The 15551-nt window shown below is 39.5% G+C and overlaps 5 protein-coding genes across 5 annotated transcripts; 1 reads left to right on the top strand and 4 right to left on the bottom strand.

Moving 5' to 3' along the window:
* Window positions 1-973: 973 nt before the first annotated feature.
* Window positions 974-2153, top strand: LOC108044201 (deubiquitinase OTUD6B). The gene is made up of 2 exons (XM_017123106.2): window positions 974-1671; window positions 1731-2153. Exons 1-2 carry the CDS (start codon window positions 1077-1079, stop codon window positions 2072-2074), a joined length of 939 nt encoding a protein of 312 aa, XP_016978595.2. The 5' UTR covers window positions 974-1076; the 3' UTR covers window positions 2075-2153.
* LOC108044916 (sugar transporter SWEET1) lies at window positions 2104-5564 on the bottom strand. Its single transcript, XM_017124081.2, has 3 exons — window positions 5267-5564; window positions 2816-3221; window positions 2104-2572 (listed from the first exon to the last, which is right to left on the bottom strand). Exons 1-3 carry the CDS (start codon window positions 5434-5436, stop codon window positions 2462-2464), a joined length of 687 nt encoding a protein of 228 aa, XP_016979570.1. The 5' UTR covers window positions 5437-5564; the 3' UTR covers window positions 2104-2461.
* A 1031-nt stretch (window positions 5565-6595) lies between these two features.
* LOC108044914 (DDB1- and CUL4-associated factor 13) lies at window positions 6596-8222 on the bottom strand. The gene is made up of 3 exons (XM_017124078.2): window positions 8057-8222; window positions 7287-8001; window positions 6596-7214 (listed from the first exon to the last, which is right to left on the bottom strand). The coding sequence occupies exons 1-3, from the start codon at window positions 8124-8126 to the stop codon at window positions 6662-6664; spliced, it is 1338 nt and encodes a 445-aa protein (XP_016979567.1). The 5' UTR covers window positions 8127-8222; the 3' UTR covers window positions 6596-6661.
* A 2087-nt stretch (window positions 8223-10309) lies between these two features.
* Window positions 10310-10907, bottom strand: LOC108044913 (dynein light chain Tctex-type). Its single transcript, XM_017124077.2, has one exon. The coding sequence runs from the start codon at window positions 10867-10869 to the stop codon at window positions 10354-10356; it is 516 nt and encodes a 171-aa protein (XP_016979566.2). The 5' UTR covers window positions 10870-10907; the 3' UTR covers window positions 10310-10353.
* A 435-nt stretch (window positions 10908-11342) lies between these two features.
* On the bottom strand, window positions 11343-13938 carry LOC108044917. Its single transcript, XM_017124082.2, has 2 exons — window positions 13284-13938; window positions 11343-12037 (listed from the first exon to the last, which is right to left on the bottom strand). Exons 1-2 carry the CDS (start codon window positions 13847-13849, stop codon window positions 11482-11484), a joined length of 1122 nt encoding a protein of 373 aa, XP_016979571.1. The 5' UTR covers window positions 13850-13938; the 3' UTR covers window positions 11343-11481.
* Window positions 13939-15551: the final 1613 nt, after the last annotated feature.

Raw genomic sequence — 15551 nt, 5'->3', positions numbered from 1 at the left:
TGAAAATCGGGAACAATGGCAATCTTGTTTTGGGCCCATTCGACGAATCTACGCCTTGCTTGATGATCGGTTAGCTTCAATTCTTGCACGAGTTGGATTTTGTAAGCATGTAAACCAAGATCCTTCCGCAAAATCTTCCATAAAGTGGATGGACACAGATTCAATTCCTGTGCTCGATGGCGGATGGACTCATTTGGGTCTTCCTCAATGCTACGCTCTGCAAGTTATCAATAAGAGTTAACTTGGTGCGAAAACGTTCCATGGTTAATCGAATTAACTGCTCTGATGGACGATTTTGTCGACTATAAAATGGACGTAGTGCGCGATACGTATTCCGCACAGAACCATTATTTTCGAAATAAAATTGCACTATTTGCAAGCGTTGTTCAGGCGTGAGTCTATTCATGATGAATTGCCAAACCTAACTGAGAATAAATCCTTTGACAGCTATTAAATGGGTTTCCATCTTGAACAGTAATGCCAACTTAAAGTTCTATACCTCTAAGAAAACACCCATTATTAAAATCAATGGGTGTCAATTATTACAATTAGCGTTTACAAATTATTCGATATGGTTATGTACAAGAAATATAAAATATCAAAAAATGAAAAGTTTACTTTTCGAGCCAGCTGCATAGTTTTTTCTGGGCAATGAGAATGACATTTGCAAACCATATTTATTTAGAAAAATACATATACGTTTTTGAATACTTTTCTATGCACAAATTAAAATTGTAATTTAGAAACTAAGCCCCTTACTTAATAAATTTCTGAAAACCATTTAAAACGGGTTATTTTATATACCACATTAATTTTTATTATTTATAAAATGTATTTTTGAGCAGAACTTTTCGTTTAAGTAATTAAATTGGATTTTTAAACGAAATTTTGTTTTGTAGAGTTTTAAATAATTTATTGGTATATATTCTCCAACAGGATGGTATACTATAACGGATGCTATGTGGTCACACTGCCTTTGGTATATTGTAACGGTCGGTAGCTGGTCACTTCTGGCTCATCCAATATCTGCCGAAAATAAAACTTCGTTTTTTGTCAGCTTAATAAAATAAATTAAAATGGCAGGCGAAGACGAGGCGGTTGGGGAGCTGGAAACCCGCTTGGAGGATGTGAGTCTAGAGGACATAGGTGCCCGTCATCGCCGTGAACGCAAGGAACTGCAGGCCAAATTGCAGGCCATGAAGAAGAATGCCCCCAAAAACAATAAAAACAAGAGGAAGGAATTTTTGGAGGAGATGACTCGTTTGGAAGGAGAACTGGAGCAGCGTCACAAGGCGGAACTGCAGTCGGCGGAAGCCAAGGATCCGCCAGCGGAACCAGAAGTCAGACCCCCGGAAGAGAAGCCGGAAAACACAGTGCCAAATGAGGAGGAGACCGAGGAAAAGGAGGAGGAGGAGCAGCTGCCCTCCAATCAACGCGTGTCCAAGGCCCAAAAACGTCGGGATAAAAAAGCCAAGGAGGCCCGTGAACGCGAAGCGGAGATCAAAACGGAGCTCCAGAATGCCGCCAATCAGCCAACACCGAAGTTAATCGAACTCCAGCAGATTACTTCAAAGTTGTCCGAACGACAATTGTCCCTCCATAACATAGCATCTGATGGCGATTGTCTGTATCAATCCATCAGACACCAACTAATTGTAAATGCTCTTCCAGGTAAGAGTTGTTTATCAATCCATAGGCCACCAAAACTAATCCTAAGCATCACCATTCAGGTCATAGTGTTCAGCAACTACGAGAGGAGACTGCCAACTATGTCCGTGCCCACAAGGAGTCGCTGATCTCCTACATGGTCCATCCGGAAACGGGTGACCTCCTAAACGACAAGCAATTCGAAAAATACTGCCAGGATATAGCCAAAACTCACGCCTGGGGCGGGCACATCGAACTGAAGGCTATATCTTCGCTACTCAGAGTGCCTATTGAAGTTATCCAAGCGGAGGGACCACCCACACTCCTGGGACAAGAGGAATTCGGTGGATCACCTCTGGTCATCTGCTACCACCGCCACATTTACCAACTGGGCGCCCACTACAACTCTACAATCCCAGTAGCCTGAAATAATACCCAATGACATACATAATGCAGTCGATTTTGTAACCATTTTTATTATTACATATTTATGTTGACTTTATAAATAGTTATGCATTTGGAAGATTTGAATTATTGTCAAAAATTGCAAGTATGTAGTAGCTATATACAGTAATAGTCAATATAATAACAATTAATAACAATAAGGTTAGCTAGCAACTGGATTTGTTCTAAGAAAATATTTCTTATATAGAAAAATAATTTGTCTAGCTCAAATTTAGTTTAGTTGTGGCGGTTTAGTGTAAATTCAAGCAATAATTTGATTATTCCTCGATTCTAACTACGTATTACTTGGTAATGTTGTTGCAACAACCCATTATTTGTCCATTTTTCCAGGTAAAGCAATCGATTTCAATTATTTGTTCTTCTTGCTGTCCTTAGTCTCTTTCGCAGCCGGTTTGTTGGGATAAATAGCGAACATGGAGAGCTGAATTCCTCCCAGGATCAGCAAAAGTAGATTCTGGAGCTGAAACATTATATTTATCAGTTAGAGATTATGTTTTAGGGGAAGGTATTGTAAATATTACTTCAAAAATGTTCGTTAATTATTCGAGTTTTATAAATTTTTTAATTATTGATCAAAGTTAGAAATTAATACTTGTTACTGTTCCAATACTATTATCACCAGAAAGAAACATTATGTAGGGTAATGTCTTTTATATATATTTTTTTAGCTTTAAAATCAAACAAAAAATAATTTTCAACTTACCACCATCACAGTATTCTTGATGGAGATGGCGTACAACATCCAGGAAGCAGCCACCATGTTTCCCGCCAGGATAATGGGGAACGGCATACCCTCGGTGCTCTTCTTCTCAATGATTTTCGGGAGATGCAGGAGCGGCGATCCCACCAGCCAAACGAGGATGGCGGTGATCAGCATTCCCAGACGGAACTCGATCTTAGCGGGATCCTCGAAGTTGGCATATGCAGTGATGACCAATAGGAACACTGAGGCGTAGCCGGCCTGCTTCCAGATCTTGCCCCTGCTTTCGCTGGAGGCATAGTAGTAAAAACCGAACAGGAAGGCGAAGTTGATGACCAGACCAATTAAATTGGTGTTGATCATGGCAGCATCGTTCATGACATTTGCCAGCTTTAAGCTGAGAACGGTTCTGGAATGGTAAAAGAAATAGAACAGTTTTAGAAAAGTTTATAAATATTTGTACAGGGGACATGTAAGGGGTGAAAATTTCGAATGGCTCTTCTGATTTGAATTAGAAGGTAATAGGGGTCTTTAATAGAAGAAAACGCCAATTTGTTTATTTTTTTACCATGCAATACACCTATCTTACTTTTTATTTACCACATCAAATTCTGCCTTTTAAAAAATAAACAAAACAAGAAAGGAAAGCTAACTTCGAGCGGAGCCGAATTTGTTTGATATACCCTTGCAAAATAATCTGTAAATTTTATTCTCCAAAATTATTCATATGATGCATTTCCGATCAATAACTTACATATATGACGGCTATAGGACTTATATACTGCGTGCAAAGGAACGAAGGGTGTGTGCATAGTTTCATTTCGATATCATTAAAACTGAGAGACTAGTTCGCGTAGAAACAGACAGACGGACATGCTTATATCAACTCAAGACGCGATCCTGATCAAGAATATATATACTTAGGGTCGGAGATGTCTCCTTCACTGCGTTGCACACTTTTGTCCAAAATTATAATACACTCTGCAAGGCTATAAAAATCTACACTAATAAATGAAAGCATTTGAAAACTTAGAATAACAAATAACGCATTCCAAAGAATAAGTGATATTCTGAGCAGTGCAATTATGTATTAGATCTTACAAATTTGATTTCATTTCAATAGAAATTTTAGAGAAAAAGAAAGAAGAGAAAGCCATTTTGCTCTACAGGGTCATTCCAAAAACATGTTTATATTTAATTATTACATATGTTATCAGTTCAAATGCTTTAGATAGGGCTACATATTTGACTGAAACGGGTTTTTGGGGGATACCAACTAGAATAGTGATTTGCAAATTATGATACACGTAGCCATTGATAAGGAATATAAATAATCAGCGTTACCGTCGATTAACTTATCATAAACACATTGCTATGGTGAAATACATTCGTGTCTGTGAAATGGAAAACAAACTGCCCGCGATATTGCCCTTGACCTACACCTTGTTTGGAATGGAATTCATTTAGCATACAACTGTTGCTTCGCTTGCATGTCTGGGGGTCCTTACACTTGACACAGTCCAAGTTAACACCTCCCGGAAACCACCCCCCAAAAGGCCAACAGTGATGGCAGAGGTAGGACATAAAACATAGCCAAGGTACATGGCTTTGAATTAGAAGGTTTAAAATAAGAAATATTATTCATGAGTAATCGAAAATTATCATTGTTCATATTATCAGAGGTGAGTAGAAAATTAATATTAACCATATTGATAAGAATTTGTTGTACCTATACATTACTGAATGAGTGCCCCTTTTGCTTTTAAATGTCATATTGAAATGTTGTTTGTGAGTCTTAATATGTGACTTCTACTATCTTAAGACAATTACATATATGCATATATAGCAAACTTTTAATTATAGAAGATTGTAGCACTTAGGTACAACTGTCTAGATATTTCCCATCACTGAAAACCACCCCCTAGAATCTGACACCCACTTTATTCTGGGCACGTGGAAAAGGCAAGGCGTCTATCTTCGCTTGTCTCATAAACGATTAGGGGCTCTCCCAGATTAGACAGACTATACCGGATCAGCATTCGTAATACGAGGCTCTAAAACTATACACTCCAGATAACAGCTACGTGTTTGTCGAGGCCTCGCATCGATAAGAAGTCAAAGATTCCCGTGACGACAAGGTTCACAAAATCTAAACAATTTCAAATTGTAACGGTCAAAGTGGATTTGACCGAAGTGGATTTCGGTTTCACCATCGAGTGATGTAACCCATTCCATTCCATTGTTATCTTATTGAATCGAGTGCAAAACCGATTTATGTAGAAGCGGCCTTGAAAAGAGCCGATTCTGTAGTGTCATGACGACAGTTCGAAAATTTAATCAATTCCCACACTTATGCGTTGGCTTTTGTTTTTCTCTATTTTGTTTGATGTCGCATGCAGTGGAGCATTACGGAACCACTTACTGCGACACTTTCTAAGTGAATTGAGAACTTACAGCACCACTCCGCCAAGAAACGGACCCACCGGGTAGACATCGCTGCTGCCCTTCTTCCGGATGTCGTTCATCAGCACCACACCGGACAGAAATTGCAGGGTAGTAATGGTGCCGGCTACCTTGGCGATAAGTTCGCTATAAGGCGCCAATAGATCCCCCAGTGCCTCCATGATTTTAATAGGTCTTGTGTGCCCGATCAAACGAGTTATGTCAGTTAGGGAGGGGGGCGAAGTGCCGCGAGAGTATAAACAAATGAACGAAAACAAAAACTAACGACCGACTGGCGGTTGCCGTAACAACAAACGAACAAATACTGAGCCCCAACGATGGGGCTGGCCACCTTTTATAAGCGAAAACACCCTAGAAATGGACACAGCTCCCCCACTGTCGCTATCGGTATCGCCTCGCGGGTTCTTATCGGATCCAAATCGTATTTCGAACATACACGAAAAGTTGCAGTATAGCACACAAGTCAGGTTTCCCTCCAGAAAGTATCTCTTCTCATAGTTAGTTATAGGATTAAAACTTAAGAAAGTGCATACATTACAAAAACATAGTATAAAATTACTGAATTCCTGTTTAACAAAGTATTTACAGAAATTTTGAAGCCAAAAAGTGTTTTAAACACACATTTTTATACCCTTGCAGAGGGTATTATAATTTTAGTCAAAAGTTTGCAACGCAGTGAAGGAGACATTTCCGAACCTATAAAGTATATATATTCTTGATCAGCATCACCAGGAGAGTCGATCTAGCCATGTCCGTCTGTCCGTCCGTTTCTACGCAAACTAGTCCCTCAGTTTTAAAGCTATCTGCTTGAAACTTTTCCAAAAGTTGTATTTCTATTGCAGGTAGTATATAAGTCGGAACGAGCCGGATCGGGCCACTATATCATATAGCTGCCATATAACTGAACGATCGGAAAAGCCATAACTTTGGTGTTTTTAAAGTTAGGAAGTTGGGATTTTCTATGGGTTTTATTTTTGGCTAATCAATCCGACCTACCAAATTTCATAAGGATCGGCCGACTATATCTTATAGCTTCCATATAACTGAACGATTGGAAATGACATAACTTTGGTGTTTTTAAAGTTAGGAAGTTGGGACATTTTATGAGTATTAAGAATACATCATATGAATAATTTTGGACAATATAATTTATAAAATATTCTGCAAGGGTATATCAACTTCGGCTCCGCCCGAAGTTAGCTTTCCTTTCTCGTTATAAACTAACAACGTATGTGTAAGCAATGTTTTCCGTTTCAAGATTTTCCTTTTTTATACAGGCTACATTTCTAAGGATTTATCTTCCAAAGAGAATGCTTCTAATTATATTGGGCTTACAAAAATCAATTTTATTCAAACTTATCCAACTATAGTCGTAAACAAACGTCTCTAGACCTCCTCCTTCAGCACATGCTTTTTCTTTTCGCTGACGTAGGGCACCTTGCCCTTCTTGGAGTGCTTGCGCACATTGGCCTCCTTGACCTGCTCCTTTTCCTTGACCGTGCGCATCTTCTTCTGTGCATTGAGCACGTGACGCGGCACTTGGCGATGGCGAGCAATACGCTTGATCTGCGGATGAGCGGCATACTTTTGCTTCAGAGCCTCCTGGTAATTGAAGTTGACCCGCTCACGCGGACGAATGACACCCAGTTTCTCGGAAGCATTTGCCTTCCACATGCGTACGTTCATCTCGTCGGAGCCGGAGAAAACGTATCGATTATCCAGCGACCAGGCCACACATACCACGTGCTGCATGCGTTTGGTGTGATAAATGTCCCGAGAGTGGCTGTGGTGGGCATTGTAAATCCGGATGGTCTTGTCGTAGCTGGCCGAGACGAATTCCTTGCCCGTGGGCGAGTAGTCCACATCGGTGACGGCAGAAACATGGTCAAAGTGCACCTTCAGTGGTGTTTGAAGCTTGCGGGTGTCAAATGTGTAAAGACTGGAAAGGACAATTGGTTGAGTTACTAAAAATGACAGACCAACGTTAACTATACCAAGGCTCTTCACTTACTTGCAATCCTCGTTGGCGACTGTGAAATTAAATGCCTCCATTGGATTCCAGGCCAACTTGTTGCTCTTCATGGTAAGGACGACCTTTCTCAGTGGCTGCGCCTCTCGCTGATCGTACAGGATGATGCTGCGATCGCTGGCACAGCAGGCCAGAATGCTCGTTTCCACAGGATTGTAGGATATAGTGTGCAGGGTGTCGACGCCCCACTTCAGAGTCTTTAGGGGATCGTTGTGCTTCTCGTCCCAAATGGCGCACACCTCGCCACAGGTGGCGAATTTGTTATCCTTGTGATTGTGGGAGATGCCATGCAGCCCAAATTTACTCAGTATGGTGTTTACCGGCACCTCATCCTGGCCGATTTCCGGGGCTTCCGCCTTCCAAACCTTGATGGTTTTATCATCACCTACGGTAAAGATGCGATCTCCATACCGTGTGTAGGCAATACCCCTAACGAAACCATCGTGGGCCACAAAGTTCCGGGAACTTATGCGATTTGCCAGGTCCCAAATTCGGACTTCACCGTCATATGCGCCTGTGGCCATAGTAGAAAGTTGCTTGGGATGCTTCCCAAAACAAGAGACTCCATCGCGATGTCCGCTTAAATTGCACACGAAGGGTTTGGCAAACACTCGGTCTAATTTGGTGGCATTCATGGCACGCACATATTCTCTAGGACCCTCCAAAGGATGCAGCGTGGGATCGTAGTTCCGGGGCACTGAAAATGGATAAATATTCATCCAAGCCGAATATTGCTCTTTTTCTCAACTTACTTTTATGTTGCTGGAGCTTGGTTTCCCGCACATAATTGTCCGGATTGCGACTAATCATTTTCACCTTCATCCTGACAGCATTAATTATAATTTTATGCGGCGCAAAATAAAATATCTATGGTATTGTAAAATAAACAACATGTGCGAGTGACAGTGTTGCCTCACGCAGCGGGCGCCAGCTGATTGTAATAGACTTCGCGGGTGGTCACACTTTTCCAAAAAAATTGTGGGAGCACTGAAATTCAAAATTGTAGAGGCAAATGTGTGAATCGAAAGAAAATTTAAAGTAAAAAAATCATTTTAAGAGCTGGTATGTAATATGGCCCATAACATATTTGGAATAATTTTTAAATTATATTTAATATATCAGATAATATCTTTCGTGTAAACTTAAAAAAGCAAAAAGTTACTCCCGTTTTTGTAAAACAGAAGTTTTGCGTTTAAAAAGTAAAAATCCCCAGATCGACACTTTTAAGATGATAGATATAATATTTTCAAAAAATATGTAACTTGTAAAAAAAGTGCTTACTAGTGGAAAACCAATAATGGTTTTCCTGAATTGCCAAATCGGCACCCATTTTATCTATGCCATTGCTGGAAAGATATTGATTAATTTTAACATAAAGAACATTTTAAATAAGTTTAATTTATTTCATTACAAATAAGATGTAAAAGCACATAGAATGTGTATTTTGAGCAAGAAATGTTTAAAGATCTTTCAAGACTTAAGCAAAATCCTAAGAGATCTGCTCATGAATTGATACAAAATTGGATCAAAGGACCAAGCAGGAATACGCCTTCTCGACAGCTACGCATATTTCACTAGAGGATCTACAATTGAATCAATGAACCTAGCGATTAAACATATGGCTATTGTGCTTAAAAATGTAATCTTTGTAAGAATTTAAAGTAATTTGTATTAGGATCCTTTTTTAAATTACGGTACCTGCACGATTAATTTAAAAATGGTATCCCCATTTCCCAGTTATTTTTATTTTTTTCTTCTGATATATGATATGATTGGTGGTCCCAGAAGTGCAGATTTTTATACCCTTGCAGAGGGTATTATAATTTTGGTCAAAAGTGTGCAACGCAGTGAAGGAGACATCTCCGACCCTATAAAGTATATATATTCTTGATCAGGATCACCTCCTGAGTTGATATAGCCATGTCCGTCTGTCCGTCTGTCCGTCTGTCCGTCTGTCCGTCTGTCTGTTTCTACGCAAACTAGTCTCTCAGTTTTAAAGCTATCGGATTGAAACTTTGCACACACCCTTCTTTCCTTTGCACGCAGTATATAAGTCGGAACGGCCGGGATCGGCCGACTATATCCTATAGCTGCCATATAACTGATTGATCGGAAATGCCATAACTTTCGTGTTTGTAAAGTTAGGAAGTTGCGATTTTCTATGGGTTTTATATTTGGCCAATCAATCCGACTTACCAAATTTCATGAGGATCGGCCGACTATATCCTATAGCTGCCATATAACTGATTGATCGGAAATGCCATAACTTTGGTGTTTGTAAAGTTAAAAAGTTGGGATTTTCTATGGGTTTTATATTTGGCCAATCAATCCGACCTACCAAATTTCATAAGGATCGGCCGACTATATCCTATAGCTGCCATATAACTGATTGATCGGAAATGCCATAACTTTGGTGTTTGTAAAGTTAGAAAGTTGGGATTTTCTATGGGTTTTATATTTGGCCAATCAATCCGACCCACCAAATTTCATAAGGATCGGCCGACTATATCCTATAGCTGCCATATAACTGATTGATCGGAAATGCCATAACTTTGGTGTTTGTTAAGTTAGGAAGTTGGGATTTTCTATGGATTTTATTTTTGGCCAATCAATCCGACCTACCAAATTTCATAAGGATCGGCCGACTATATCCTATAGCTGCCATATAACTGATTGATCGGAAATGCCATAACTTTGGTGTTTGTAAAGTTAGGAAGTTGGGATTTTCTATGGATTTTATTTTTGGCCAATCAATCCGACCTATCAAATTTCATAAGGATCGGCCGACTATATCCTATAGCTGCCATATAACTGAACGATTGGAAATGCCATAACTTTGTTGTTGTTAAAGTTAGGAAGTTCGGATTTTTTATGAGTATTAAGAATGCATCATATGAATAATTTTGGAGAATATAATTTACAGAGTATTCTGCAAGGGTATATCAACTTCGGCTCCGCCCGAAGTTAGCTTTCCTTTCTTGTTTATTTAAGTTTTGACCGTAAAATAATACTCAACAATTTGCACGTTTATTTACATGAACCAATTAACTCAATACTGATAACAACCGAAAACAGAGACGATGCAGATGAAACTGCCGCCATCGTAGGTATAGCTCACATAGTCATCGGATAGATGATCCCAAATGGCACGGGCTCCGTAGAAGCATCCGCATCCGGTCTGCTGATATAGCATTACGTTCACCACGTGCTTGAACCTCGGACAGGATCCCCGGCCCTTCATCTTGAGGTTTATCTCGTCGGCGACATCGCGGGTCCACTTCAAGGCGTCCGACTGACTGTAGTTCTTATTGCCCAACTTATCCTTGACCACCTGGCCCACCATGAAGCGAATGTAGGGCAATGGGAACTTCTTGCCAAAGGCCGGGCCCATATTATAGAAGTTATAGATGGTGACATCTGCCGCCGGCTTCGCCTCATTTCCGGGCTCCAGTTCATCATCGGATAGACTATTGGACTGTCCGTCGGACCGGCTATTATCGCTGAGCCCGGATGACCGAGGCACATCCTTGCCCGTTGATAAGCTTCTAGCCCTTATTGCCGACATTTCAACGATATGAATAGCTCACTCCAAGTTTGACGTTACTGCTACTGATCGATCAAGTTATATCAAATAATCAAATCGGACGTGTGATTCCAGGGCACCAATTTTAAAACAAAAACCGAATCAGATTCCCAGTCTTTTGGTTAATACAAACATTCCTCTCTTGCTTTTTACAAATTGTACGCATTAAAAGCAACATTATTGGGAGAATACTAAAACAAAATTTCTTTTTAATATTAGAACATGGGAAAAAATCGTAATTCTATGAATTTGTATTTAAAGATTAAAAATAATAGCATAACATCAACATAATTTAGTTGAGGAATATATTTTTAAATCTCTCTAAAATTTTGCTTAACATTTACATTTACACTTTTCATTGATCTTTTAGTATGAATTGGGTTTAAAGTTTGTATTACACAAATTTTAAAAGATTTTTATGGTATTTTATTGGGATAAATGCAAAATCAAGGAAGTGGTTTTGATAGGGTTTTATATTTGTGTCAACATATTTTTGGGTTTTTTACACTTTTCATTCGCTAAATGAAGCAATTTTCTATTGGGTAAAAATTTTCACAATTAACCTAACGCTAAGGAGTAACTGAAAGGTAAGTTTCAACGAGTTGAATGTCTGTGACGTCGGATACGAGGATGTCGCTTTGAGGAGTTCTGAACGTAGGTGCCACTACTGGCGATCGAGGGTTCCATGGCCTTTGGAGTGACTTCATCATCTATCTGCTTCTTTTCCACTTCATCCGTATCGAGCTTTAGCTGCTGAATTTCGTGCACTTTTCGCAGGCAGCAGCAATTCCTCAGGGCACCTAGGAAACACTCCACATTCCTGCTGAAGTTCAGCAGGTGCTCCTGGGAAATGGAGGACTCTTCCCGACGACAACCCTCTTCAATGGCCAGTTGGGCGTGGAAGATGCACTCACTGGCGTGACTGAGGGTATTCTTCAGGTTGAAGATTTGCTGCTTCTTTTTCATCTGCATCTTGACGTAGCGAGCACACAGCATCTCGAAGCGGTGCTGTTCACTCCGATATTCATCGAAAAGCTGATCGTATTTCGAGTGCAGCTGCTCCGTCTCGCACTTAAGGACCTTCAGAGCTTTATCCTTCTTCGCCAACTGCCGGCGGCTCTGGCGATGGGATACCGACAGCTCATCGTATCTGCAGGATACACCAGGATAATTAAAACTGGTACTAATAAAAATAATTATGTTTGATTAGCCCTGATTTTTTCGTTACTTAAAAATAATTTTGATTATTAATTTAAATATTAAATATTAAGATACATATCTTCATTATTTTCTACATGTTGAGATTTGCGAAGTCAATGATGGATCAACAAAAATAATAATAATTTGATTGTAAGGTTCTTGGTATTTAACTTTCGTCAAAATATATATTTTTTTTACATATTTTTCATATTTCTAGATATTTATATTAAAATACTATTGGACATTCATTCCAAAAAAGATTTAATAAAAAAGTAATTGCGAAATCACATCAAATCCTACACCTCGGATTTATCATATATATTTATCAACACTGTATTACAAAGTTGAACGGTAAACAATAGAATGACTATTGCACTAATTTATCTAACGGATTAGTTCTCACTTAAATTATATGGAACTTATAGTTATGCTAACCAAACCCCATTTAATTATTTTAAAAAATTTTTGTCAAAATAAAATGGGAGTATAGGTTCAGTAAATGTTTGATGAATGATATTAATAAATCTGTTCTCTAAACAAGAAAGGAAAGCTGACTTCGGGCGGAGCCGAAGTTGATATACCCTTGCAGAATACTCTGTAAATTATATTCTCCAAAATTATTCATATGATGCATTCTTAATACTCATAAAAAATCACAACTTCCTAACTTTAAAAACACCAAAGTTATGGCATTTCCAATCGTTCAGTTATATGGCAGCTATAGGATATAGTCGGCCGATCCATATGAAATTTGGTAGGTCGGATTAATTGGCCAAACATAAAACCCATAGGAAATCCCAACTTTCTAACTTTACAAACACCAAAGTTGTGGCATTTCCGATCAATCGGTTATATGGCAGCTATAGGATATAGTCGGCCGATCCCGGCCGTTCCGACATATATACTGCGTGTAAAGGAAAAAAGGGTGTGTGCAAAGTTTCAATTCGATATCTTTAAAACTGAGAGACTAGTTCGCGTAGAAACAGACAGACGGACAGACGGACAGACGGACAGACGGACATGGCTATATCAACTCAGGAGGTGATCCTGATCAAGAATATATATACTTTATAGGGTCGGAGACGTCTCCTTCACTGCGTTGCACACTTTTGACCAAAATTATAATACCCACTGCAAGGGTATAAATATGCTTAAATTAGCTCGAAGTAGATTTTATTCCATTTTGGGAAACTCACCGCTGTTGCATGAGCAAGGGACTGATGGAATTGTACAAGTCCCCGATGGACTTAACATGGGACCCGCTGGGGATCCTCTCCTCCGGATCGCTGTCCCCGGAGCTGGCGGTGTCGATGCCACGGATCAGCTGCACCAGCCGCCCGTTCCGCTTCTTCTCCGTGTCCAGTGAAAACACTAGTTCCTGAACCCGTTCCGTCTGCCGATCGAGGGCCATTCGCAACTTGAATTCCTGCTGCTGATCCTCGTGGATGGTGTGCTCCAGTTCGCTGACCAGTCGCAGGATGTGCTGGATGGTCTGCTGGTAGGGATTTTGACGTTTGGTCAGCTGTGCAGCAGCGGTGGCCAATCGGTTCTCGCCCGGCGAGATGTCCTCTTCGTCCTCCGAGGGGATCAGGAGGTTGGGGGGAGTGCCGAGGGTCCTCGATGAGGAGCTCGACGTGGAACTGGGGCGCGAGACGGAACTCTGACGGGTGGTGAACGGCAGGCTATCCGAATCCTTCCTTTTTGAGGCGGGCCCAAAGCCTAGACCGTTGCTCACACTCCTCAGGATGGCACTCAGGTTCATCCTTGGTCCTTTCCCAGTTCGTGTCGCTGTCGACGTTGTCTTGTCTTGTCACCTGGCTCTGAAAATATTCAGGTGTGTGCTAGGCTGTGTGCTACGGTTGTTTGTCAGTAATTCACTGCCTACTTTTGACTGCACTACTAAAAATTCGGAGTCTATAAAACATTGTTATTAGTTGGACTTTAATTTCTTTGTTGGGTGACCGCATATTTAACAATTTCATGATAAATAAAAATTCACTTAATAAGAACTTAAGTATTTAACGGCTGAACAACAAAAAAAAACTTAAATATACATTTGTAAGACACCTGCATTTAAATACATGTCTTATAAGTAACTAAGATAAATAAAATAAATCTCAATCATGGTAGATATAAATGGTAGATAAAGGCAATAAAAATGTATTTATTTTTAAAATTAAATGCTTTTTTATAAAAGTTTATTAAAGATTTGAATTTAATATTCGCTTCATATTATACTTTTCTTTATTTGTAACTCCTGTAAGCTCTTATTTCTTGTATAAAACTGACCCATTTTTAAAGAAGCTTAAAAAATTTTAGTTTTTATATTTATTTCTTGAAAACTACTGGAAAGTGTTTGAGATTTTTTTTGAGTATCTTCACGACCATCCAAAAGTTGCCTCCACGCAGGCTCACTTTCCATATGGTTTCGCACAACTTTTTAAATTGGTTTCAGTTTTAACACCTTTGCCTTCAGTTTCCCCGGCACTCAATCAAAGTTGTCGTTTCTCCGCCTCCGATTTCCTTGCTTCGCATATGTTTTGAAACCCCGACTTTCCCCGTTTTCCTCGTTTTCCCTCACGGATTTCCTCTGGTGTTTGTTAGTCGTGCGTAAATTGCCATTAGCCAGAAAGGGTTTCCAAGACTTGATACACTTATTGCATTTTTATGGGCTAAAGTTTTGTTGCTCTTTCCTCGGCTTTTATTTTTTTGCTGACTGAGAAAGTTGCATATCTTCTTGATTAAGGTAGAACTGTTGCTGGTTTCGTATTTTAAACTTTATGGAGGTAATTTTCCAGCCGGAAGCAGGAACAAAAAATATCGGAGGATTGACTGTGCGATCTTAATTTTATAATTTTGGCCTGACGCAATTACAAAGATATTTATTTGAAATGAATTGGTAAAAGGTATAGTCAGAAATCTTTGCAAATAGATTGCAAATACAGTTTCAGGACTAGCAATAATATTTATATTAAAAATGTTCTGTAGAAAATTAGATTTTTAATTTAATATGAAAATATATGTAGGTGTAACTCGTCACTTCCTTGATTATAAAAATATTGACGATTTGTATAACTTTGCAGAGGGTATTATAATTTCAGTCAAAAGTTTGCAACGCAGTGAAGGAGACGTTTCGGACCCTATAGAGTATATATTCTTGATCAGCATCACCAGGAGAGTCGATCTAGCCGTCCGTCTGTCCGTCTGTTCGTCTGTCCGTCCGTTCGTCTGTCCGTTTCTACGCAAACTAGTCCCTCAGTTTTAAAGCTATCTGCTTGAAACTTTCCCAAAAGTTGTTATTGCAGGTATTCTATAAGTCGGAACGATCCAGATCGGGCTACCATATCATTGCTATTCTATGGAATTACAGTTTTTTAACCCTGATCAAGGTATTTATAAAAAAATAAGATTTGGAAAGATATATGTCAATAGCCATTCCATTCTTGCAAGATATATCCGATTGT

The sequence above is a fragment of the Drosophila rhopaloa genome, unplaced genomic scaffold (assembly GCF_018152115.1).
Source record: "Drosophila rhopaloa isolate 14029-0021.01 unplaced genomic scaffold, ASM1815211v1 contig_47, whole genome shotgun sequence".
NCBI lineage: Eukaryota > Metazoa > Arthropoda > Insecta > Diptera > Drosophilidae > Drosophila > Drosophila rhopaloa.
This window is presented reverse-complemented; position numbering and strand designations above follow the sequence as displayed.

Coding starts and splice junctions, on each gene's coding strand:
- LOC108044201 (XM_017123106.2), top strand. CDS start 1,077: ATGGCAGGCGAAGACGAGGCGGTTGGGGAGCTGGAAACCCGCTTGGAG. Junction 1,672..1,730: donor AATTGTAAATGCTCTTCCAG/GTAAGAGTTGTT, acceptor ATCACCATTCAG/GTCATAGTGTTCAGCAACTA.
- LOC108044916 (XM_017124081.2), bottom strand. CDS start 5,436: ATGGAGGCACTGGGGGATCTATTGGCGCCTTATAGCGAACTTATCGCC. Junction 3,222..5,266: donor TTTCTTGGCGGAGTGGTGCT/GTAAGTTCTCAA, acceptor TTACCATTCCAG/AACCGTTCTCAGCTTAAAGC. Junction 2,573..2,815: donor TCAAGAATACTGTGATGGTG/GTAAGTTGAAAA, acceptor ATAATGTTTCAG/CTCCAGAATCTACTTTTGCT.
- LOC108044914 (XM_017124078.2), bottom strand. CDS start 8,126: ATGAAGGTGAAAATGATTAGTCGCAATCCGGACAATTATGTGCGGGAA. Junction 8,002..8,056: donor CAAGCTCCAGCAACATAAAA/GTAAGTTGAGAA, acceptor ATCCATTTTCAG/TGCCCCGGAACTACGATCCC. Junction 7,215..7,286: donor GTCGCCAACGAGGATTGCAA/GTAAGTGAAGAG, acceptor TGTCCTTTCCAG/TCTTTACACATTTGACACCC.
- LOC108044913 (XM_017124077.2), bottom strand. CDS start 10,869: ATGTCGGCAATAAGGGCTAGAAGCTTATCAACGGGCAAGGATGTGCCT.
- LOC108044917 (XM_017124082.2), bottom strand. CDS start 13,849: ATGAACCTGAGTGCCATCCTGAGGAGTGTGAGCAACGGTCTAGGCTTT. Junction 12,038..13,283: donor CCCTTGCTCATGCAACAGCG/GTGAGTTTCCCA, acceptor TGTATCCTGCAG/ATACGATGAGCTGTCGGTAT.